This window comes from Amia ocellicauda, chromosome 4 (genome assembly GCF_036373705.1).
Source record: "Amia ocellicauda isolate fAmiCal2 chromosome 4, fAmiCal2.hap1, whole genome shotgun sequence".
In the NCBI taxonomy this organism is placed as follows: Eukaryota; Metazoa; Chordata; class Actinopteri; order Amiiformes; family Amiidae; genus Amia; species Amia ocellicauda.
Window position 1 is genome coordinate 216,414 of NC_089853.1, and position 25,857 is coordinate 242,270.

General features: G+C 47.6%; 1 protein-coding gene across 4 annotated transcripts; it reads right to left on the bottom strand.

Moving 5' to 3' along the window:
- Positions 1-96: 96 nt before the first annotated feature.
- pgghg (protein-glucosylgalactosylhydroxylysine glucosidase) lies at positions 97-16,709 on the bottom strand. 4 transcript variants are annotated; one of them, XM_066700346.1, is made up of 14 exons: positions 16,623-16,709; positions 10,700-10,999; positions 10,219-10,429; positions 9,696-10,131; positions 9,460-9,579; positions 9,231-9,362; positions 7,423-7,534; positions 7,271-7,343; positions 6,684-6,820; positions 6,399-6,532; positions 1,485-1,580; positions 1,303-1,400; positions 1,002-1,222; positions 97-476 (listed from the first exon to the last, which is right to left on the bottom strand). In XM_066700346.1, the coding sequence occupies exons 2-14, from the start codon at positions 10,983-10,985 to the stop codon at positions 406-408; spliced, it is 2,127 nt and encodes a 708-aa protein (XP_066556443.1). In that variant the 5' UTR covers positions 10,986-10,999; positions 16,623-16,709; the 3' UTR covers positions 97-405. The 4 variants fall into 4 exon arrangements, with proteins under 4 accessions (XP_066556443.1, XP_066556442.1, XP_066556438.1 ...); XM_066700345.1 differs by having other exon boundaries at positions 16,613-16,690; XM_066700341.1 differs by lacking the exon at positions 16,623-16,709 and adding an exon at positions 16,494-16,606.
- Positions 16,710-25,857: the final 9,148 nt, after the last annotated feature.

Here is a 25,857-nt window from a genome sequence, read left to right on the forward strand (position 1 = left end):
TGCGCTGCGCTGTGTTTCAGTCAGGCTGTGAATCTGCAGCGGCATGATCTCTACTCACACACACAATGATGAGCTGAAAATGTAAAATACACAATAAAGAGTGTAAACACAAAATACATTTAATATCTGTATCAGTGCTAACAATTATACTTTTATTAAACCACAATTACAGTAATTAAACACAGCCCTTTGTGTCTGTACTGAGGGTTAGCCCTGTAATGTGATCCAAGAGCCCCAGAGCCCTGCTGTGTGGCCACTTCCTGGTCGTCTGCAACAAAGCTGAATGTCAGTGGAACTTTTTATTGTTTAGAATGTACAGCAAGGTTGTTCTGGAGACACCGGGTCTTCATTGCAGTCCGGTCCGGTCCGGTCCGGTCCAGCAGGGGGTGGGGGTCAACTTCGTAGCTACAGCAGCCGGCAGCCAGAGACCTGTCTCCTCAGCTCCCCTGGCCCCATAGGAACATGCACCAGCCGGCCTGCAGAGACAGCACAACAGCACAGAGCTCACACTGCAGAACAGCGCAACAGCACAGATCTCACACTGCAGCACAGCACAACAGGACAGAGCTCACACTGCAGCACAGTGCATCAGCACAGAGCTCACACTGCAGCACAGCACAACAGCACAGAGCTCACACTGCAGCACAGCACAACAGCACAGAGCTCACACTGCAGCACAGCGCAACAGCACAGATCTCACACTGCAGCACAGCACAACAGGACAGAGCTCACACTGCAGCACAGTGCATCAGCACAGAGCTCACACTGCAGCACAGCACAACAGCACAGAGCTCACACTGCAGCACAGCACAACAGCACAGAGCTCACACTGCAGCACAGCGCAACAGCACAGAGCTCACACTGCAGCACAGAGCTCACACTGCAGCACAGCACAACAGGACAGAGCTCACACTGCAGCACAGCGCAACAGCATACAGCACAGCACAGCACTACATAGAACAATAGTGTAGTGCTCAGTGTGTGTGTAGGGGCAGTCTTACCCAGTGCGAGGGGGTAGGTCTCTCCTGAGCTCACACTCAGCTGCAGGTCCCAGTGTGGCAGGTGCCCCTGCGACCCCCCCACCATCGTCACACACACGGACATGCTCCCCCCCCCGAACCGCCAGTCCAGCTTGTTTCCGAGGTAACACACCCCTCTGAGCCGCAGCTCGCTGATGTCACTCGGGAGAACGGGGTCAAAGGTCAGGCAGTCCACCTTAATACTGGAGAGAGAGAATAACAGAATTTAACACACAGTCACAATCCCCCACACACACTGACACTGACACTCTCACACACTCACCGGAAGCCTGTGTATCCATACAGCACTGCCTGCAGGAAGCCACCCATTCCAGTCAGGAAGTTTACAGCCCCACCCCCATCTGCCTGCTCACTCCACACCTGAGAGAGAGAGAGAGGGACAATTATGACTCTATTTTCCCCCTGCCATCTCTTCCTCCCCCTCCCCCTCCCCTAATCTCTGACCTGGAATGGCTCCTGTATGTTCCTGTAGCTCTTATTCAGCTGCTCCTGAGCACGAGACACTTCCCCCAGCTCCAGCCAGCCCACTGCAAACACCCCCTGAGAGGAGGGAGAGAGGGAGGAAGCAGAACTGGATGAGACAATGTGCGCTGTGTAGTGTTGTGTGTTTTGTTGTGTTATGCAGTGACAGGCAGCTGTATCTCCAGCTGGCACTCTCAGTGACACACGGATGTCAGGTGATCAACCCCGCTGTGTTGTGCAGTGTTGTATAGCGTTCTACAGTGTTGTATAGTGCTGTGCAGTGCTGTATAGCATTCTACAGTGTTGTATAGTGCTGTGCAGTGCTGTATAATGTTGTGCAGTGTTGTATAGCGCTCTACAGTGTTGTATAGTGCTGTGTAGTGTTGTATAGCACTCTGCAGTGTTGTATAGTGATGCAGTGTTGTATAACGCTCTACAGTGTTGTATAGTGTTCTATAGCACTCTACAGTGTTGTATAGTGCTGTGTAGTGTTGTATAGCGCTCTACAGTGTTGTATAGTGTGTGCAGTGTTATATAGCGCTCTACAGTGTTGTATAGCACTCTGCAGTGTTGTATAGTGATGCACAGTGTTGTATAGCGCTCTGCAGTGTTGTATAGTGTTGTGCAGTGTTGTATAGCGCTCTGCAGTGTTGTATAGTGTTGTGTAGTTTTGTATAGTGTTGTGCAGTGTTGTATAGTGCTGTGCAGTGTTGTGCAGTGTTGTATAGGACTCTACAGTGTTGTATGGCACTCTACAGTGTTGTGTAGTTGTATAGTGCTGTGCAGTGTTGTATAGTGCTGTGCAGTGTTGTATAGTGCTGTGCAGTGTTGTATAGCACCCTACAGTGTTGTATAGTGTTGTGCAGTGTTGTATAGTGATGTGCAGTGTTGTATAGCGCTCTGCAGTGTTGTATAGTGTTGTGTAGTGTTGTGCAGTGTTGTATAGGACTCTACAGTGTTGTATGGCACTCTACAGTGTTGTGTGGTTGTATAGTGCTGTGCAGTGTTGTATAGTGCTGTGCAGTGTTGTGCAGTGTTGTATAGGACTCTACAGTGTTGTATGGCACTCTACAGTGTTGTATAGTGTTGTGCAGTGTTGTATAGTGATGTGCAGTGTTGTATAGCGCTCTGCAGTGTTTATAGTGTTGTGCAGTGTTGTATAGCACTGTGTAGTGTTGTATAGTGCTCTACAGTGTTGTGTAGTGTTGCATAGTGTTGTGCAGTGTTGTATAGTGATGTGCAGTGTTGTATAGCACTCTACAGTGTTGTGCAGTGTTGTATAGCGCTCTACAGTGTTGTATAGTGCTGTGCAGTGTTGTATGGCACTCTACAGTGTTGTGCAGTGTTGTATAGTGCTCTACAGTGTTGTATAGTGCTGTGCAGTGTTGTATAGCACTCTACAGTGTTGTGCAGTGCTGTGCAGTGTTGTATAGCACTCTACAGTGTTGTATAGTGTGTGCATTGTTGTATAGCGCTCTGCAGTGTTGTATAGTGCTCTACAGTGTTGTATAGTGTTGTGCAGTGTTGTATAGCACTCTACATGTTGCAAAGTGTTGTGCAGTGTTGTATAGCGCTATACAGTGTTGTGCAGTGTTGTATAGCGCTCTACAGTGTTGTATAGTGCTGTGTAGTGTTGTATAGCACTCTACAGTGTTGTATAGTGCTGTGTAGTGTTGTATAGCACTCTACAGTGTTGTATAGTGTTGTGCAGTGTTGTATCGTGTGTGCAGTGTTGTATAGCGCTGTACAGTGTTGTATAGTGCTGTGCAGTGTTGTATAGCACTCTGCAGTGTTGTATAGTGATGCACAGTGTTGTATAGTGATGCACAGTGTTGTATAGCACTCTACAGTGTTGTGCAGTGTTGTATAGCGCTGTACAGTGTTGTATAGTGCTCTGCAGTGTTGTATAGTGTTGTGTAGTGTTGTATAGTGTTGTGCAGTGTTGTATAGCGCTCTGCAGTGTTGTATAGTGCTGTGCAGTGTTGTATAGGACTCTACAGTGTTGTATGGCACTCTACAGTGTTGTGTAGTTGTATAGTGCTGTGCAGTGTTGTATAGTGCTGTGCAGTGTTGTGCAGTGTTGTATAGGACTCTACAGTGTTGTATGGCACTCTACAGTGTTGTATAGTGTTGTGCAGTGTTGTATAGTGATGTGCAGTGTTGTATAGCGCTCTGCAGTGTTTATAGTGTTGTGCAGTGTTGTATAGCACTGTGTAGTGTTGTATAGTGCTCTACAGTGTTGTGTAGTGTTGCATAGTGTTGTGCAGTGTTGTATAGTGATGTGCAGTGTTGTATAGCACTCTACAGTGTTGTGCAGTGTTGTATAGCGCTCTACAGTGTTGTATAGTGCTGTGCAGTGTTGTATAGCGCTCTACAGTGTTGTATAGTGTTGTGCAGTGTTGTATAGTGCTCTACAGTGTTGTATAGTGTTGTGCAGTGTTGTATAGCACTCTACGGTGTTGCAAAGTGTTGTGCAGTGTTGTATAGCGCTATACAGTGTTGTGCAGTGTTGTATAGCACTCTACAGTGCTGTGCAGTGTTGTATAGCGCTCTACAGTGTTGTATAGTGCTGTGTAGTGTTGTATAGCACTCTACAGTGTTGTATAGTGCTGTGTAGTGTTGTATAGCACTCTACAGTGTTGTATAGTGTTGTGCAGTGTTGTATCGTGTGTGCAGTGTTGTATAGCGCTGTACAGTGTTGTATGGCACTCTACAGTGTTGTGTGGTTGTATAGTGCTGTGCAGTGTTGTATAGTGCTGTGCAGTGTTGTGCAGTGTTGTATAGGACTCTACAGTGTTGTATGGCACTCTACAGTGTTGTATAGTGTTGTGCAGTGTTGTATAGTGATGTGCAGTGTTGTATAGCGCTCTGCAGTGTTTATAGTGTTGTGCAGTGTTGTATAGCACTGTGTAGTGTTGTATAGTGCTCTACAGTGTTGTGTAGTGTTGCATAGTGTTGTGCAGTGTTGTATAGTGATGTGCAGTGTTGTATAGCACTCTACAGTGTTGTGCAGTGTTGTATAGCGCTCTACAGTGTTGTATAGTGCTGTGCAGTGTTGTATGGCACTCTACAGTGTTGTGCAGTGTTGTATAGTGCTCTACAGTGTTGTATAGTGCTGTGCAGTGTTGTATAGCACTCTACAGTGTTGTGCAGTGCTGTGCAGTGTTGTATAGCACTCTACAGTGTTGTATAGCACTCTACAGTGTTGTATAGTGTGTGCATTGTTGTATAGCGCTCTGCAGTGTTGTATAGTGCTCTACAGTGTTGTATAGTGTTGTGCAGTGTTGTATAGTGCTCTACAGTGTTGTATAGTGTTGTGCAGTGTTGTATAGCACTCTACATGTTGCAAAGTGTTGTGCAGTGTTGTATAGCGCTATACAGTGTTGTGCAGTGTTGTATAGCGCTCTACAGTGTTGTATAGTGCTGTGTAGTGTTGTATAGCACTCTACAGTGTTGTATAGTGCTGTGTAGTGTTGTATAGCACTCTACAGTGTTGTATAGTGTTGTGCAGTGTTGTATCGTGTGTGCAGTGTTGTATAGTGAGTGCTGTACAGTGTTGTATAGTGCTGTGCAGTGTTGTATAGCACTCTGCAGTGTTGTATAGTGATGCACAGTGTTGTATAGTGATGCACAGTGTTGTATAGCACTCTACAGTGTTGTGCAGTGTTGTATAGCGCTGTACAGTGTTGTATAGTGCTCTGCAGTGTTGTGTAGTGTTGTATAGTGTTGTGCAGTGTTGTATAGCGCTCTGCAGTGTTGTATAGTGCTGTGCAGTGTTGTATAGGACTCTACAGTGTTGTATGGCACTCTACAGTGTTGTGTAGTTGTATAGTGCTGTGCAGTGTTGTATAGTGCTGTGCAGTGTTGTGCAGTGTTGTATAGGACTCTACAGTGTTGTATGGCACTCTACAGTGTTGTATAGTGTTGTGCAGTGTTGTATAGTGATGTGCAGTGTTGTATAGCGCTCTGCAGTGTTTATAGTGTTGTGCAGTGTTGTATAGCACTGTGTAGTGTTGTATAGTGCTCTACAGTGTTGTGTAGTGTTGCATAGTGTTGTGCAGTGTTGTATAGTGATGTGCAGTGTTGTATAGCACTCTACAGTGTTGTGCAGTGTTGTATAGCGCTCTACAGTGTTGTATAGTGCTGTGCAGTGTTGTATAGCGCTCTACAGTGTTGTATAGTGTTGTGCAGTGTTGTATAGCACTCTACAGTGTTGCAAAGTGTTGTGCAGTGTTGTATAGCGCTATACAGTGTTGTGCAGTGTTGTATAGCACTCTACAGTGCTGTGCAGTGTTGTATAGCGCTCTACAGTGTTGTATAGTGCTGTGTAGTGTTGTATAGCACTCTACAGTGTTGTATAGTGCTGTGTAGTGTTGTATAGCACTCTACAGTGTTGCAAAGTGTTGTGCAGTGTTGTATAGCGCTATACAGTGTTGTGCAGTGTTGTATAGCACTCTACAGTGCTGTGCAGTGTTGTATAGCGCTCTACAGTGTTGTATAGTGCTGTGTAGTGTTGTATAGCACTCTACAGTGTTGTATAGTGCTGTGTAGTGTTGTATAGCACTCTACAGTGTTGTATAGTGTTGTGCAGTGTTGTATCGTGTGTGCAGTGTTGTATAGCGCTGTACAGTGTTGTATAGTGCTGTGCAGTGTTGTATAGCACTCTGCAGTGTTGTATAGTGATGCACAGTGTTGTATAGCACTCTACAGTGTTGTGCAGTGTTGTATAGTGCTGTGCAGTGTTGTATAGCACTCTGCAGTGTTGTATAGTGATGCACAGTGTTGTATAGCACTCTACAGTGTTGTGCAGTGTTGTATAGCACTCTGCAGTGTTGTATAGTGATGCACAGTGTTGTATAGTGCTCTACAGTGTTGTGTAGCGCTGTGCAGTCTCACCCAGGTCATAGCAGGGCCCTCGGGGTCAGTCACAGGCTCATACATTTCCAGGTCATGCCTCCTGACCTCAGGGGTCATGGGGAACTCCAGAGGGAACCCCAACATCACAGCATCGGCCTGCTTTACTGGAGAGCCTGGAGAGAGAGAGAGAGAGAGAGAGAGAGAGGGGGGGGGAGAGGGATAGAGAGAGAGAGTTGTTGTTCATTACATTAAATGGATGCAAGACAACCTGTAATTGTTGTGAGAGGGGAGTACGGACAGAAGAGGAGGCAGTGCGTGTCCTGCCTGCTGTGTAGCCGTCGAACTCAGGGTGGTATTTCACTTCCGGGTCGAAGGGGATCTTGATCTTGTCAGCGATTTCCTGCCACTGTGAGGGGTGCGGGACCTGCAGCACTGCAGCCAGGTCGACAGCAAACTGCAGACTGAGGGGCAGAGGGAGAGGGAGCTGAAGAGACACACGCACACGAATGCGTCGGTACATGCGATGTTGCTCAGTGGTGTCGCAGCTGCATGGTCATGTGACCCGGGTCACCGCTCAGCAGCACTGAGCCCACACTGCATTACACACACATCACACAAGTCCTGCAGACACAGCGCTCTACCACACCGGTCTTCACCTCTTTACGAAATATTCCACCAATTAAACTCTTGCATATTGTTTCACAACCGACGCATTAACAATAAAATACAATTATATATTTTTGCTACATTAAATAACACATTTAGTGTTAGTTTTAACACTACTGTATTTATAATACACGCCGAAGGGAAGCGTCTCTCATCTGCTCCACGGTGCATGCTGGGACTGGTACCCATGCGTCTGATCTGGGACAGAAATGGCCATGTGAACACACCTGATCTCTCTCTCTCACCTGAGCTGGGCCACAGTGTTGGTGTACACTGAGTTGTCCACATTGCGCTGGTACTCATCAGGGGGCATCACTCCTGGACAGAGCACAGGGAGATACAGCACAGTGAGGTACAGCACAGAGCACCGTGAGATACAGCACAGAGCACAGTGTACCTGTGAGGTGGTAGCTCTGCTCCTCTTGGCTCCAGGTGACTCTGGAGGCCCAGTACTCAGCCACGCCCCTCACCACCTCCCAGCCCCCCCCCTCTGTGAACAGGGACAGATCCTACAGCACAGATAGGGAGCGAGGGAGAGATCGGCATGTTGTTCTCAGGACAGGATGGAGAGGGAGAAAGGAAAAGAGAGAGAGAGAGAGAGCTGGAAAGACAAAGAGGGAGAAAGGAAAAAAAGAGAGAGAGCGAGACAGAGAGAGAGCTGGGAAGACAAAGAGAGGGAGAAAGGAAAAGAGAGAGAGATCAGCAGGAGAGAGCAGCGCATAGCCGTGAGATACAGGTGCACAGGTACGTATATATCCAGGTGTGTTTACCTGAGTGAGTGAAGACAGGGTGACAGACAGTGTACAGATACAGGTGTGTGTGTCGAGGACAGTGTGTACCTGCATGAGGTGCAGGTGTGTGTCGAGGACAGTGTGTACCTGTGTGAGGTGCAGGTGTGTGTCGAGGACAGTGTGTACCTGTGTGAGGTGCAGGTGTGTGTGTGTGTCGAGGACAGACACACACTGCTCTCTCACTCTTACACACTCACTCACACACACTGCTCTCTCACTCTTACACACTCACTCACACACACACACACACACACACACACTGCTCTCTCACTCTTACACACTCACTCACACACACACACTGCTCTCTCACTCTTACACACTCACACACACGCACACTCACTCACACTGCTCTCTCACTCTTACACACTCACGCACACTCACTCACACTGCTCTCTCACTCTTACACACTCACACTGCTCTCACTCTGTCACCCATCTCTATGGCCAGGCTGTGGTCACTGAGCCTGTACCTGAGTGAGTGAAGACAGGGAGACAGACAGTGTACAGAGATAGGTGTGTGTGTCGAGGACAGTGTGTACCTGCATAAGGTGCAGGTGTGTGTCGAGGACAGTGTGTACCTGTGTGAGGTGCAGGTGTGTGTGTGTGTCGAGGACAGTGTGTACCTGTGTGAGGTGCAGGTGTGTGTGTGTCGAGGACAGTGTGTACCTGTGTGAGGTGCAGGTGTGTGTCGAGGACAGTGTGTACCTGTGTGAGGTGCAGGTGTGTGTGTGTGTCGAGGACAGTGTGTACCTGTGTGAGGTGCAGGTGTGTGTGTGTGTGTGTGTGTGTGTGTGTCGAGGACAGTGTGTACCTGTGTGAGGTGCAGGTGTGTGTGTCGAGGGCAGTGTGTACCTGTGTGAGTGCAGGTGTGTGTCGAGGACAGTGTGTACCTGTGTGAGGTGCAGGTGTGTGTGTGTGTCGAGGACAGTGTGTACCTGTGTGAGGTGCAGGTGTGTGTGTGTGTCGAGGACAGTGTGTACCTGTGTGAGGTGCAGGTGTGTGTGTCGAGGGCAGTGTGTACCTGTGTGAGTGCAGGTGTGTGTTGAGGACAGTGTGTACCTGTGTGAGGTGCAGGTGTGTGTGTGTGTCGAGGACAGTGTGTACCTGTGTGAGGTGCAGGTGTGTGTGTGTCGAGGACAGTGTGTACCTGTGTGAGGTGCAGGTGTGTGTGTGTGTCGAGGACAGTGTGTACCTGTGTGAGGTGCAGGTGTGTGTGTCGAGGGCAGTGTGTACCTGTGTGAGGTGCAGGTGTGTGTGTGTGTGTGTGTGTGTGTGTGTCGAGGACAGTGTGTACCTGTGTGAGGTGCAGGTGTGTGTGTCGAGGGCAGTGTGTACCTGTGTGAGGTGCAGGTGTGTGTCGAGGACAGTGTGTACCTGTGTGAGGTGCAGGTAAGTGTTTCGAGGGCAGTGTGTACCTGTGTGAGGTGCAGGTACTGTCTGAAGGCCAGGCTGACGTCTCCATTGATGTGGATCTCCTGCAGGCCGTACACCGGCTCTGTACACACCTCCCTCCCTGACACGGCGCTCTCCCATGGGAACTTCACACCCTGACACACAACACATCACATCACATCACATCACATCACATCACATCACATCACACCACACCTCCCTCCTTGGACACCGTGACCTCTGACCCCTGACCTCATAGCCCTGCTCCTGAGCGTTGTGCTTGGCCCCCCTCAGGGTTCTGATCCGGTATTGCAGCACCTGCCGGCCCAGCTCAGGGTAGAACAGACACACGGCGGGGTACACCCACGAGTCCTGAGAGAGAGAGAGACACACAGCTCAGCTGGATTATCGACCCAATTAACTACTTTAATGAAGCTTCCGTTTCAGTTAAAGAGCGACTCGGATGCTCACACAGCCAATCAGCTCACCTGGTCCCAGAACACATGACCCCAGTAGTCCTGCCCTCTCCTCCCATTGGACAGCCCCCCAGGGCTCACCCCTCCGAACTGGAAGTGCGTATCATGAAGGGGCAGGAAGGCACTGAGCAGGTAGTACAGGCAGCCAATCACAGCTCTCCTCAGGGGGGCGGGGCCTGACAACTCCACTGCACTTCCTGCCCAGAGCTCCGCCCACACCCTGTGGTGGGAGGGGCCCAGGTCCCCTGAGTCAATCAAGTCCAGACCGAGGGAGTAGGTGTTCTGAGCATGCTCAGCACTGTCCGCCACAGCCACCAGGAACACCCAGCATGCCTTGCTCTGGCCAGCCTGCAGCATAAGGCTGGGGGGCACGGGGGTCCACAGCAGGTGTATGCTGGGACGGGGGTCTCCACACAGCTCTGGGGTTATAGTCTGTCCGAAGATATGCCTGACAAAGACACACAGTGTCAGAGAGAGAGTGTGTGTGTGAGTTTGTGTGTGAGTGGATCAGTCATTGTGTCAGTCGGTCTCTCACCGCCCCCCCCTGTAATCAGGCGCTGGCTGGAAGATGATATCATCGCTTTGAGGCTTGAAAGAGCTGAGGAGCTGCACTGTGATTGGTTCTCCGGAGGTCAGCTGACGCTCCATGCATATCTCCATGGCAAGCAGGTGAGGGAGTGCCCGGTGCGCGAAGATAGACTGAGACACACTGACAGTGTCACTGAGCACACTGGCACTGAACACACCTGCACAGAGACACAGTGACACTGAACACACTGGCACTGAACACACCTGCACAGAGACACAGTGACACTGAACACAAGGGCACCAAACACACCTGCACAGAGACATAGTGACACTGAACACACCTGCCCAGAGACACAGTGACACTGAACACACTGGCACTGAACACACCTCAGAGACACAAATGGATAGACAGGAGAGGGAGGAGGGGTGAAGGAGAGGTGGAGAGAGACTGAAAGGGGAGGGAGCGACTGTGTTCGGTGATGGGGTACCTCTGCGGGTGTCCAGGGTGTAGCAGTGTTTAAGCTCCTGCCTCTCTGCCCCTCCCAGCTGTAGCTGCACCCCCAGCGGACAGGGCACGTCAGCACGGTGACAGTGCCCCCCCGTCCCACTGTAAACTCCACCCACATGCATGATGTCACTGAACACCGCCGTGCCCACGTAGCCATTGGCGACTGTGGCCAGGAAGCGGGGGTCAGAGGGCAGCACGGGGGAGGAGAACAGGTAGGGGTCGTCGTCGTCGGGGTCAGAGGTCATGGCGCGGGTCTGGTCACTCATCGTCTGCAGAAACACTGACGAGAGAAAAAGATGAGAAGGAGGAAGCACCAAACCATACTTCTTAACCCCTGTCCATTACTACAGAGAAACCCAGCTCCACATCCACAGTGCGCACACTGCTCTCTCACTCTTACACACTCACACACTGCTCTCTCACTCTTACACACACACACTGCTCTCTCACTCTTACACACTCACACACACTGCTCTCTCTTACAGACTCACACACACACACTGCTCTCTCACTTACACACTCACACACGCACACTCACTCACGCTGCTCTCTCACACACACTGCTCTCACTCTTACACACTCACTCACACACACTGCTCTCTCACTCTTACACACTCACACTTCTCTCTCACTCTTACACACTCACTCACACACACTGCTCTCTCACTCTTACACACACTGCTCTCTCACTCTTACACACTCACACTGCTCGCACTCTGTCACCCATCTCTATGGCCAGGCTGTGGTCACTGAGCCTGTACTTGGTCAGGATCTGTCTCTGCTTCGTATCTCTGACAGTGAAGAGATACTCTGCCAGGGTGTATTCTCTGTTTAGGGCCTGACAGCAATCTAGTTTACTTTGGGATTTAGTTTCTGTGTCCCAATGTTCCAGAGAGGAGGTTTTAGTTTGTTCAGTAAGTTGTTAGTGGGGTTAGGGGCAGTGAGCCTCAGGGCCAGCTGACTGAGAGGGCTCTTTCTTGTGCTCAGCTCTTGGGCTCTCAGGGCCTTGTGTTGCAGTGACTCTGGGGGACTGGTCTGGAGATGCATCCAGAATTTCAGTGCTCTCTTCTGGATGGGGATGAGCAGTGGGTAGTTCGGCCCTGCAAGCAAGATTGGGGGTGTTTCTCTGCACCTGTAGGATGTTTTTGCAGAACTCTGCATGCAGGGTCTCTGTTGGGTGTTTGTCCCATTTAGTGTAGTCCTGCTCACTGAGTGGAGCCCATATCTCACTGTCGTACAGCACAATGGGCTGAATGACACTGTCGAAGATCTTGGTCCAGATTCTAATGGGGATGTTTATTATATATAATTTACTTTTGATGGCATAGAAAGCTCTTCGTGCTTTCTCTTTTAGTGCTGCCAGGACAAAGCTCCCTGACGCACTGATCTTCAGTCCGAGGTAGTCATAGCTCAGGGTGTGTTCTAGGGCGGTGTTGTCTAGAGTGAAGCCGTATCTGCTCTCCTGACATCTGGGCTTTTTTTGGAAGATCATTATTTTGGTCTTTTTCATGTTTCCTGCCAGGGCCCAGGTCTGGCAGTACTGCTCTAGCAGTGCCAGCTGCTGCTGAAGCCCCTGCTCTGTGGGCGACAGAAGCACCAGGTCATCTGCGTAGAGCAGGAATTTGATCTCCTCATCGTATAGGGTGAGGCCAGGGGCTGCAGACTGCTCCAACACCGTGGCCAACTCATCGATATAGATGTTGAACAGTGTTGGACTCAGACTGCAGCCCTGTCTCACCCCGCGCCCCTGAGTGAAGAATTCTGTCCTTTTGTAGCCAATCCTTATTCCGCACTTGTTTTCTGTGTACATTGATTTTATTACATCATAAACTTTACCCCCTACACCACTTTGAAGTAATCTATAATATAGTCCTTCATGCCAAATGGAATCAAAAGCTTTTTTGAAGTCAATGAAACAGGGAAATATTTTTCCATTGCTTTTTTGTTTTACATGTGTGTCTATGAGGGTGTGTAAGGTGTAAATATGATCGGTTGTGCGGTGTTTTGGTAGGAAGCCAATCTGACTCTTACTCAGGACACTGTGCTCGGTAAGGAAGGCCAGTATCCGGGCGTTAATGATACTACAGAACACCTTCCCCAGGTTACTGCTCACACAGATGCCCCGGTAGTTGTTGGGGTCAAATTTGTCTCCACTCTTGTATATTGGGTGATCAGCCCCTGGCTCCAGATGTCAGGGAAGCAGCCTGAATGCAGAACTAGGCTGAATAATTTAAGCACAGCTTCCTGCAGCTCTGGGCTGCTGTGTTTGAGCATCTCAGGGCTGATGCTGTCCGGTCCACTAGCCTTCTAGGGTTTGAGTGTCTGGAGTTTGCCAATTAGCTCTTGCAGGGAAATTGGAAAGTCAATTGTGTTTTGGTTGTCTTTAATTGATTGTTCTAAGAGTTTAAGTTTTCTATTAATTTGGTTTTGATCTTGAGTTAGATCTTGTTCTTGGATTTCTGTATAGAGATCTGCAAAATATTTTTTTCATATTTTCATATTTATTTTTTCCATATTGTTCCGTTTTGAAGTGGTGGCTCTTGTTTTTCTGCTGTGCTTAGATTATTCCACATTTCCCAGAACTGGTTCTGATTGATAGAGTTTTCTATGTCTAAAAGGGTTCTGTTGGTGTGTTGTAGTTTTTTCTGTCTGATAGTGTGTTTGTAGTGCTTTAGTGTCTCGCAGTACCTTAAGCGTAAATCTCAGCAATACGTGAACCTCCCTAAAGAGTCCCATCTGATCCTGCCATTAAGGATGTACAGGCCCAAGGCTTGGTAGAGATGCACTAACTCTTGGCTGTTCTTCTTGACAGCACAGTTGGGGTTGTTCCTCTGCAGTGTGGTGGGGTTGAGGTACAGAGGGGCCTGGCCGAACACATGGCTGTTTCCCTGTGTGCTGATGCAGTCGGGCTTGGTGCCTGTCTGAGCATTGAAATCCCCACAGAGCAGCACGTTCCCCTGGGCCTGGAAATGGCCGATCTCTCTGTGGAGGGTGTTGTAGAAATCCTCATTATAATATGGGGATTCTAAGGGAGGGGTGTACACTGCACACAGGTATAGATCACTGTCGCTCAGGCCTGATGTGACTGCCGAGGGCCCCCCTGTACCACACTATGATCCCCCGGAGTCCCTGCCGCGCCGCGTGGAGCTGCGCTTCAGGGAAGGCACTATGAGCTCCCTGTAGCCTGAGGGGCAGTGGGTGGGCACGTCCCCCTGACACCACGTCTCCAGCAGAATCATAATGTCACAGCGTTCAATGTTCTTGATGAAATCTGGGGCTGTGCTCTTGGGCCCGAAGGTCGAGGAGCACAGGCCCTGTATATTCCAGCAGCTGATAGTAAACGAAGCCATTTTCAAAACATATCACATGTGCGTCATTCTTGGTGAAATTACAAAAAATATGAAAAAATTAAAATAAACTAGCATTTTTAACAACTTTATAGCAATTATTAAATGATTACAAACAGAATTATACAGTTCAATAGTAGATTTGTTATCATCTCTCATTGTCTAATTATCTAATATTACCTCCTGTCCCAGGTGTTCCCTCTCCAGCGGCGCTCAGCCCTGGTGCTGTGGCTCAGTGCAGCAGCCTGGAGCAGAGGAGGCCGAGCAGCTGCTTGATCTCGCCCAGCTCGCTTGGGGGGGGCGGTTGGGCCAGGGCTGCAGCGTAGCTGAGCTGCTGCTGTGGGGCGCTGAGCCTGGTGGGAGGGTGCCTGGCGGTGGGCGACCTGTTGGCGGGGGTGTGGGTAACAGGAGCCCAGGCGGTGCCTCTTGGATGGGGCCAGTTGGGTGTTGCATGTTGCATGTTGCATGGAGCGGGGAGGCCTCATGTTGCGGTGTGCTGTGCCAGCGGTGTGGCGGGGGGGGGCTGGTCGGCCCACGGCCCAGGGCAGCATCTTTTAGGGTCTTTGCAAAGATCCTGACGCCCTCCTGGTTGAGGTGCACCCTGTCATGCAGGTGCCAGGGGCCCAGGGCGGGATGGTGAGCCAGGAGCACGTTGGGCAGAGCGGCGCAGTCCCTGGCGATCTCCGCGTTGATGCTACTGATGATATGTGGGGGGGTATCGGCCCGGGGCAGCAGTGTGGAGACAATCACCCTGGCGTTAGGGAACTCCTGTGTGGCCCTCTTTGCCACTGTTCTCACGGCTCTGGCAGTATGCTGGTGCAGGGAGCCCAAGTCGTTGGTGCCAGTGTGCACCACGATGCAGCGTGGGGTGCCCAGCGTGTCTCTGCGCAGCAGCTGCAGGGAGCGCTGTGTGGTGGTGCAGCGGACACTGGTCACTAGACGGCCCGGGAACAGCCTGCGTGTGTCCAGGTGCTTCCCGTTGGGAGGGGGCTGTGTGTCGCCGACTGTGGGGGGAGCAGTGGGGGTGTCAGTGTGTGCGAGTGTGTGGGGGGGAGTTTCTGTCTGTGTGGGGGGGTTGTCAGTGTGTGTGTGGGGGGTTGCGCCTGTGTGGTGGGGGTGGTGGGAGAGTCAGTGTGTGTGTTAGAGGTGGTGTGAGTGTCAGTGTGTGTCTGGGTGGTGGCTGCGCTGTGTCTTCGGAGCTGCTCCCTCAGGCCTTGCAGTTCCCTTGTGAGGCTCTTCTCCCTGCGCTGGGCCTCCTCCTTCAGTCCGGCCAGCTGTGTCCTCAGGGCCTGGTGGTTGTCCTGCTGCAGCTCTCTGACCTCGGACAGCAGCTCGTTGATGGTCACCCGGCTCTCCTTCTTCAGCTGGCTCACCTCGTCTCGCAGCTGCTGGGCAAGGCCAGCCTCGGGGAGGCGGGTCAGCACGAGCTCCCGGAACTAGTTAAATTCCAGCTCCAGCAGGGCCTGGCTCTCCCGAATGGGCTGGATATAGCTGGGGGATGAGAGGTCGGCAGGGGGGTCCTGTTCTCTGGTGCGGGGACATCGTTTTCGTCTGGGGTGGTGTGTTCGGGGTCCGAGTCCTCAGCGTTGGTGTCAGCCTGGTGTGCTCTTTGTTTCTCCGCCTCATCCTTCAGCTGGGGGAACGCTGCTTCGAAGACGTCCAGGCCGGCCTCGCTCCCCTGGACTAGCACAGTCCCGGTGCAGTCCAGTCCGCGCCCTCCAGCACGTTGATCTGCCTGCCTCCGCCGATGCCTCTCTTGCGGTACCTCTTGCAGAGAGCCATGTGCCAGGCGTGCCTGTGTGGCGTGTGGAAGATCAGGTTCCTCCGGACCCTCTTGTCCTCTATGAGGCTGCTGTCGCAGTACAGGCTGTCAGGGTTTGTCTCCAGCACGCTGACCTTGTGCTGCTTCCTGGCCTTTGCACTGCCGCACTCGGCAGGGTACTCGATCTCCATGGCAACCACACTCTTCTGAGACATTGTTTCACTTTTGAAACTCGGATTCCAACTGTCACTGGAGTTTTAAAAGTCAACTGCCACTTCCCTTTCAGATTGAATTTATGTTTCTTATTATTTACTTGATTTATATATGGTTTTCAATATCATTCCATATATTGATCTCTGGTTTTGCTTATTTCTAAATAAAAAAACAATTTCACCAAGAAATAACACACATATAACTATATTTTTCAGCAGCTCATCTTGCTAGTGACTGCTCTCTCTCTCACACACACTGCTCTCCCTCTCCCTCTCTCTCTCTCTCACTCTCACACACACACACACACACACACATAGTTGATAGTTTGATACACTCTGAACCCTAAACCCCTTAAACCCTGAAATGAGCCCACCGGTCAGAACTGAAACAGAGAAGTAAAGCGGCACGACACACCCACACGGAGAGAGAGACTCTCTGGGAAAGTTAACTACCATCGCGTAGGAAACGAAAAAGTTGTCGAAGTGCGCTCGCTCCCTCTTCTCAGGAAAACGGTGCAGAAGAGACAGAAAGTGAAAGAAAAAGAGAGAGAGAGGCGACAACCCGCCCCTACCGACAGTTACCGTCCGCCGCGGTGCGTCTGTCTGTCTGTCTGTCTGTCCGGCCCGCCCCCGACACGCGTCCTTCACGCAGCGCCTCTGCGGACGCGGGGCGGAGCGTCTCCACTGCGCAGCTGAGAGCGCCCTGGACAAGCAATACAGCCGAGCATGAACTGCACACTACTGTTGTGTGTTGTTCAATATGAATTGTGGTGAGTATTGTACAGTATTCATAAGAACATAAGAAAGTGTCCAATCGACAGGAGGCCATTCGCCCCATCGTGCTCGTTTGGTGTCCATTAATAACTAAGTGATCAAGGATCCTATCCAGTCTGTTTTTGAATGTTCCCAAATTGTCTCTTCAGCCACATCGCTGGGGAGTTTGTTCAGATTGTGACACCTCTCTGTGTGAAGAAGTGTCTCCTGTTTTCTGTCTTGAATGCCTTGAAGCCCAATTTCCATTTGTGTCCCCGGGTGCGTGTGTCCCTGCTGATCTGGAAAAGCTCCTCTGGTTTGATGTGGTCGATGCCTTTCATGATTTTGAAGACTTGGATCAAGTCCCCACGTAGTCTCCTCTGTTCCAGGGTGAAAAGGTTCAGTTCCTCAGTCTCTCAGTAGGACTTTCCCTTCAGACCTGGAATAAGTCTGGTTGCTCTCCTCTGAACTGCCTCTAGAGCAGCGATATCTTTCTTGAAGTGTGGAGTCCAGAACTGTCCACAGTATCCAGATGAGCTCTAACTAGTGCATTGTACAGTCTGAACATCACTGCCCTTGTTCTCAATTCTACACTTTTGGATTGAAGATCATTGTTTTATAATTGTGATTGTGAGTTGCTGAATGTCTCCCTTCACAACCGTCATGGCTGGTTGAGAAAATAGATAATGAGCTTGCATTCCTCCCTTTTTTTTTTAACTTAGTTTGACATGTTGTAAGTGATCATACATAACAGGGTCATAGTGCGATATTAAGCTGCACAGCCAAGTGGACATCATTATTGTGGAAGTGCTCGTTATCGGCATGACACGGTTCTAGATTATAGAATAATCTGGTGGAAAAATATCACATGGATAATGTTTTCACTTTCAACCACAATGCGGTTGTTCCTACCACTGAGTACAACGAGATTGAATACATACATAAATACATAAATATGCGCTAACATTAGGCTACATACCTACCTAACTTCGGCATCATCATCATCATCATAGTTCTGGCTTAATTCATAGTTTTGACAAAGGAAAAGGTAGAACAGAGTTTCTGCAAGACAAATTTAAAGAGTTAGGAACAAAACTAAAGAGCAGAACCTCCATGGTAGTTTTCTCTGAAATACTTCCGGTACCACGTGCCAGGCCAGGGAGACAGACAGAGATTAGAAAGTTTAACACATGGTTGAAAGCTTGGTGTAGGGAAGAGGGTTTTAGGTTTATGGAGCATTGGTCTTTCTTCTGGGATAGATGGGACCTGTACAAACCGGACGGTCTACATCTAAACAGAAGGGGGACTAATGCATTGGGAGAGCGTATGTGCAGTGAAATTGAGAATCATTTAAACTAGGAACCAGGGGGGCAGGGAGCTCTGACAATGGGAGATGTTCCTCTAAGGAAAGAAAACCAAGGGAAACTGCTAGTAGGAAAGTCCTGAAATGTTTGTACCTCAATGCCAGGAGTATAAGGAACAAGATGTTAGACTTGGAAGCCACAGTGCTGGCGTGTGACTATGATGTTGTAGGAGTGACAGAAACATGGCTTAAGGAAAATGATGGGGATGAATACAAGTTGGAAGGATACACGCAGTTTAGGAGACACAGGCAAAATCGAAGAGGGGGTGGGGTAGCATTATATGTGAAAAATGACATTGAGGCAGAAGAACTCGTATTAGATCCCAGTAACGGAACAGAATCTTTGTGGGTGAAACTTTTGAACAAGAGATCTGGAGGATTAGCGGTAGGAGTGTGTTACAGGCCACCCAACTCAGATATTCAGAAAGATGCTGCATTGTACAGTGTAATCAGGACTGCATGTAGCAAGGATGTGGCTGTTATAATGGGGGATTTAAATTCCCCAAACGTAGACTGGGAAAGCCCAGTGGGGACTACAGAAACAGAAATAGAAATGGTTGAGATGGTAAATGACTGCTTTCTAACTCAATTTGTCAGGGAACCAACCAGAGAGAGCGCATTTATTGACTTGATCTTTTCAAATGACCAAGATAGAGTCAGGGGGACACTAGTTAGAGAACCAATGGCAAATTGTGATCACAATATGGTTAGCTTTGAGGCATTCTTTCAAAAAACAAGGTCCAAGTCTAAAACAATGGTCTACAATTTTAGAAAAGCAAACCTTAAGGTATGAGGTGGCACTTAGAAGAGGTAGACTGGAGCACACTAGATACAGAGTCAGTTGAAAATGGATGGGTATATTTTAAGAATATACTACTTGAGGCTCAGGAGAAATTTGTACCAAAACGTAGCAAACCGAGGACCAAAAAACACTGGCCAAAATGGTTTAATAGAGGTATGCAAAAAAATATAAAGAGAAAGAAAATGTTGTATAGCGCATACAAAAGGGACGGAGACGAGACAAAATACATAGAATATGTTGAGCTGCAAAGAGATCTTAAGAAAGGGATCAGGAAAGCAAAGAGGGAAATAGAAAGAAACATAGCTCTTGGAGCTAAAACCAATGCAAAGAGCTTTTTTCAACACTACAGCAAGCGGTCAATAAAGGAGGAAGTGAAACAGATAAAGGGCAACAATTGAGGTATCTTGGAAAACGAACAATCAATCAATCAATCAATTTTTATTTGTATAGCGCCCTTTGCAGGGTAGCCAGAGAGCGCTTTACAGACTGGTAAACATACAACAAATGTATAGCAAAATAAAAAACATAAATACAATAAAATCAAATATAGACCTGTAAACATTTTACATGATCTAGAATAAAGTGAGTGAACATTTAAGTAAATAAACCATTTAGGCACAGAGGAGAGAAAAATATAAAACTCCTATGGATGGCATGTAGGAGAAAATGAATCTCTGGCGGTCCACGGCTTAAGGCCGAGGCCTAATGGCTGCCTCCCCTCCAGGCAGTATAGTTATTACAGCAGCAAGGAGATCAGGAAGTTCTTTATCGGTGCTGCTGGCTGTGCTCTTCCCTCTGGAGGAGGCCTCTCGCTGGCCATCGGGGGTGGAGGGTTTGGATCATCAACAGGCTTTGGGTTGCGATGGCTCGTCAGACCTTGGGTCTGGATGCCCCGTTGACCCTTCGTGGTTGGGTTCCTCTGGGATGGATTGTGCCTCCGCAGACTTCCATGGTGGGGGACGAGGTGCCTTGTTGGACCCTCAGAGGAGGGCAGTCGTGCTCAGATACTGGTCAGGACAGTATGCAGGACATTTCCAAAGACAGTTGTGCATCGCATGTCCATGGCACACCGGCGGCACTATGGGCTAGAAAAACAGACTAAACAGATGAGTCTTCAGCCGTGATTTAAAGGCTAAGACAGAGGGGGCATCTCTTACATTGGCTGGAAGATCGTTCCACAGCTTCGGGGCCCTATAACTGAATGCTTGACCACCTGTGGTTTTCTTGTGTATTATAGGGAGCACTAAGTAACCGGCTTCCTGTGATCTCAATGGCCGACCTGGAGTGTATTCGATAAGGAGATCTTTTAGGTAGGGAGGTGCCAGTCCCTTTAATGTTAATAAGAGCACTTTAAAGTCTATCCTGTAGTGCACTGGCAGCCAGTGAAGAGAAGCCAATACTGGAGTGATGTGTTCATGTTTTTTTGTTTTTGTTAGGATTCCTGCAGCAGCATTTTGGACTGAAGTGCAGAAATAGCTCTGTTTGTGCTGCCTGACAGAATGGCATTAATGTAATCCAATCTAGATGTCACAAATGTGTGTATCAGTTTCTCAGTGTCCTGTAATGAGAGGAATTGTCTCAGTCTAGCAATGTTTCTAAGCTGTAGGAATGAAGATCTCGACACATTCTGAATGTGTGATTCAAATGATAGATCATGATCACAGATGACACCCAGGTTTTGTGCCATCTCCTTAGGGGAGAAATTAAAGTTACCATTACTCAGTTCTGTTAGTGCATGATGAACAGTTCGATTTTTGTCTCCTAAAATTAGGACTTCTGTTTTGTCAGAATTAAGCATAAGAATTTTTTTTGTCATCCATGTTTTAATCTCAGACAGACAGCAAATTCGTTTTTTTAGGTCTATGTATTTGTTTGGATTTACTGACAGATATAATTGTGTGTCATCTGCGTAACTGTGAAAGTTAATATTATGTCGTCGAATGATATCACCTAAAGGGAGCATGTATAATGAAAAGAGTATAGGTCCGAGGACTGAGCCCTGTGGGACTCCGTACTTAACCTCAGTTAAATTTGAGTGGTTCTCGTTAATCTGTACATATTGGAGTCTGTTTGACAGATATGATTTAAACGATGACAGCATGAGAGACGGTTTACTAAGCGGTGTAACAAGATTTTGTGGTCGATTGTGTCAAAAGCCGCACTTAAGTCTAATAAAATAATAACACTGGCGTGCCCTACGTCGGAGGACTGAAACACGTCATTCAATACTTTTAACAGGGCCGTTTCTGTACTAAGGCCGGAACGGAAGCCTGATTGAAATTCTTCATAAAGATGATTATCGGTTAAAAAAGCTTGCAGTTGGTTTGCAACTACTTTCTCTAGAACCTTAGAAAGGAAGGGAAGGTTTGAAAGGTCGATAGTGTTTAAGTTGGTTAGGGTCGGCACTGGGTTTCTTAGGAAGTGGTTTAATTACAGCTATTTTAAACGATTCAGGAACAGATCCTGATGATAAAGAGACATTAATAATATTGTGTATTCTGTGAATAATTAATTGCAGAGATTGCTTTAGCAGTTTAGTGGGTATAGGGTCTAATGCGCAGGTTGTTGTTTTCATTTTAGTAATTAAGGAGACCAATTCCTGGTGATTTACGTTAAACGAGTCCAAGGTAGGCAGGGGCTGTGAAGGACTGCATGTGTCGGCTATAGTATCTGTGTATGTTTCCTGTTCTATCTGTTTTCTACTGCTGTTAACTTTGCTATTGAAATGATCAATGAAGTCACTACAGGTGAAATTGGGGGGATGACCTCTGAAGGCTTTACCTGCTGGTTAGTAAGTGTCGCTATTGTATTAAAAAGAAAACGCGGGTTATTCTTATGCGGCTCTATTAAATTGGAGTAGTAGGCAGACCTAGCAGAGGACAGGGCTGCTTGTATCTTATTATACTGTCATTCCATGCCATGTGAAGACCTCTAGTTTTGTTTCTCTCCATTTACGCTCACATCTACAGCATTCTGTTTTAAGTGAGCGAGTGTGTTCGTCAAACCATGGTGAGTGTTTTGTTGGTTTAATTTGTCGAGTCCTTAATGGGGCTACTGTATCTAAAGCAGTGCTTAGTGTATTGTTGAAATTATTTAATAATTCATCTGCAGATCCTGTTTTGATAAAGCTAGCATTTGGCAACAGGGTAGTGAATTTATGAATAGCAGTGGGATTTAGGCAGCGAGTTTCTATATTCCTCTCCTGTGTGTCTGATTGTACTCTAGGCAGCTCAAATTTAATAAGGCAGTGGTTGGAAATCGTCTGGTTTTGGGGTGATATTATTAGGTTGTGAATCTCTACCCCACGGGTAATAACTAGATCTAGTGTGTGATTGTGACGATGTGTGGGTCCTGACACATGCTGAGTGAAGCCTACAGACTCCAATAGGGACAAGAAACTAACAGTGAGGGGGTCGTCTTTAATGTCAATATGTATGTTAAAGTCCCCCAAAATAATGAGTTTATCATAATGTATGGCTAAGTCAGATAAGAGATTGCTAAATTCGGTCATAAAAAAGGAATAGGGGCCTGGTGGCCTATAAATAGCTATAAGCTGAAGAGGTGGATTAAGCCTAAATTCTACCTGGTGAATTTCAAAAGATGCGAAGCTGTCTAATGGCTTAGTAGAGGCGCAGGTCTGTGCGGTAGATGGTGGCCAGCCCCCCCGCGGCCTGTTGCACGGGCCTTCTGGCAGTAAGAGTAGTCATCAGGGGAGGCTTCTACTAATGCAATAGTGTCGTCTGGTCTTAACCAGGTCTCAGTCAAGATGAGAACATCTATGTGTGTGTCAGTTATGGTGTCATTTATTAAGGCTGCTTTGCTAGGTAGTGAGCGGTTGTTTAATACAGCAAGCTTATACATGGGAGAAGTAATGTGAGCAGGTAATTTCTGTCTTGTAGTTTTAACTTTTATTAGATTGTTGAAACGAGGGCCCCGAGAGGAAGGAATACATCCAAGCCTATGACAAATTACTGTTTTAATAGGATAACTATTGATTTTGTTTGTATAAGATTTAATCTCAGAACTATGTACTTTATTGGATGCCCCCAGGCAGGGATCTAGGATCGGGGTCAGGCTATGCTGGGAGTTACAGGCAGACTGCAGTGTAGGACTGCGAGCCTGCAGCCCGACCGGTGCTCTGAGGAGTCACGTTTTGGCAAGATGTGGCAAATGTTCTAATTGACTATTTCACAGAGGTTTTTACAAAAGAAAAAACTGATGACATGCCACAGGTTAACAACCAGTCCAGTCAAATCCTAAGAGAGATCAGGATAAATGAGGAGGAGGTACTAAAGGGACTAGCAGAATTAAAAACAAACAAATCACCTGGGCCAGATGGGATATTTCCAACAGTACTTAAAGAAATGAGGGAAATTATTTATAGGCCGCTAACTCAATTATTCCAAATGACACTTAGAACAGGGGATGTGCCCACTGACTGGAAGACAGCAAATGTCATCCCAATCCACAAGAAAGGGGACAAAACTGAGCCAGGAAATTACAGACCAATCAGTCTCACCTGCATCACCTGTAAAATGTTGGAGAAAATGATTAGACAGAAATTAGAGGAGCATCTTAATGAAAACCATATTCTTGGAGATAGTCAACATGGGTTTAGACGAGGCAGATCATGTCTTACTAATCTATTAGAGTTTTTTGAACATGCAACTGCAGCTGTAGATCAGGTGAAAGCATATGATATGATATACTTAGATTTCCAAAAAGCTTTTGATAAGGTTCCACACCAAAGACTGATCCTCAAATTGGAAGCTGTAGGCATTCAGGGTAATGTAAGTAGATGGATTATGAACTGGTTGATGTATAGGAAACAGAGGGTGTCGATTAGAGGAGTTGCTTCTCACTGGAGTGAGGTTATTAGTGGAGTTCCACAGGGATCAGTACTAGGGCCTTTGCTGTTTCTAATCTATATTAATGATCTGGTATCTGGGATAGTTAGCAAACTTGTCAAATTTGCAGATGATACTAAAATAGGTGGCTCAGCAGATACAATCTCAGCAGCACAGGCTATTCAGAGGGACTTAGATAATATTCACCTGTGGGCCGACACCTGGCGGATGAAATTCAATGTGGACAAGTACAAGGTATTACATGCAGGTAACAAAAATGTCCACTATAATTACTCTATAGGAGGTACAGATCTAGATGAAGTAACGCATGAGAAAGACCTAGGAGTCTATGTGGACTCCTCACTTTCTCCATCCAAGCAGTTTGGGGAAGCAATAAAAAAGGCAAACACAATGCAAGGGTATATTGTCAACAGTGTAGAATTGAGAACAAGGGCAGTGATGTTCAGACTGTACAATGCACTAGTTAGAGCTCATCTGGATACTGTGGACAGTTCTGGGCTCCACACTTCAAGAAAGATATCGCTGCTCTAGAGGCAGTTCAGAGGAGAGCAACCAGACTTATTCCAGGTCTGAAGGGAATGTCCTACTGAGAGACTGAGGAACTGAACCTTTTCACCCTGGAACAGAGGAGACTATGTGGGGACTTGATCCAAGTCTTCAAAATCATGAAAGGCATCGACCACATCAAACCAGAGGAGCTTTTCCAGATCAGCAGGGACACTCGCATCCGGGGACACAAATGGAAATTGGGCTTCAAGGCATTCAAGACAGAAAACAGGAGACACTTCTTCACACAGAGAGCCGTCACAATCTGAACAAACTCCCCAGCGATGTGGCTGAAGAGACAATTTGGGAACATTCAAAAACAGACTGGATAGGATCCTTGGATCACTTAGTTATTAATGGACACCAAACGAGCATGATGGGGCGAATGGCCTCCTCTCGATTGTAAACTTTCTTATGTTCTTATGTTCTTAATCTAGCATCTAGCATATTTCCTTAAGTAATTTTAATAATGACATTCAAATGCAAGATTATGCCATGCAGTCCGATCTGAAAATATGCTAGATATACACTCACCTAAAGGATTATTAGGAACACCTGTTCAATTTCTCATTTATGCAATTATCTAACCAACCAATCACATGGCAGTTGCTTCAATGCATTTAGGGGTGTGGTCCTGGTCAAGACAATCTCCTGAACTCCAAACTGAATGTCTGAATGGGAAAGAAAGGTGATTTAAGCAATTTTGAGCGTGGCATGGTTGTTGGTGCCAGACGGGCCGGTCTGAGTATTTCACAATCTGCTCAGTTACTGGGATTTTCACGCACAACCATTTCTAGGGTTTCCAAAGAATGGTGTGAAAAGGGAAAAACATCCAGTATGCGGCAGTCCTGTGGGCAAAAATGCCTTGTTGATGCTAGAGGTCAGAGGAGAATGGGCCGACTGATTCAAGCTGATAGAAGAGCAACTTTGACTGAAATAAGCACTCGTTACAACCGAGGTATGCAGCAAAGCATTTGTGAAGCCACAACACGTACAACCTTGAGGTGGATGGGCTACAACAGCAGAAGACCCCACCGGGTACCACTCATCTCCACTACAAATAGGAAAAAGAGGCTACAATTTGCACAAGCTCACCAAAATTGGACAGTTGAAGACTGGAAAAATGTTGCCTGGTCTGATGAGTCTCGATTTCTGTGGAGACATTCAGATGGTAGAGTCAGAATTTGGCGTAAACAGAATGAGAACATGGATCCATCATGCCTTGTTACCACTGTGCAGGCTGGTGGTGGTGGTGTAATGGTGTGGGGGATGTTTTCTTGGCACACTTTAGGCCCCTTAGTGCCAATTGGGCATCGTTTAAATGCCACGGCCTACCTGAGCATTGTTTCTGACCATGTCCATCCCTTTATGACCACCATATACCCATCCTCTGATGGCTACTTCCAGCAGGATAATGCACCATGTCACAAAGGTCACATCATTTCAAATTGGTTTCTTGAACATGACAATGAGTTCACTGTACTA

Coding starts and splice junctions, on each gene's coding strand:
- pgghg (XM_066700346.1), bottom strand. CDS start 10,985: ATGAGTGACCAGACCCGCGCCATGACCTCTGACCCCGACGACGACGAC. Junction 6,821..7,270: donor AACACTGTGGCCCAGCTCAG/GTGAGAGAGAGA, acceptor TCTGCCCCTCAG/TCTGCAGTTTGCTGTCGACC. Junction 1,401..1,484: donor ACATACAGGAGCCATTCCAG/GTCAGAGATTAG, acceptor TCTCTCTCTCAG/GTGTGGAGTGAGCAGGCAGA.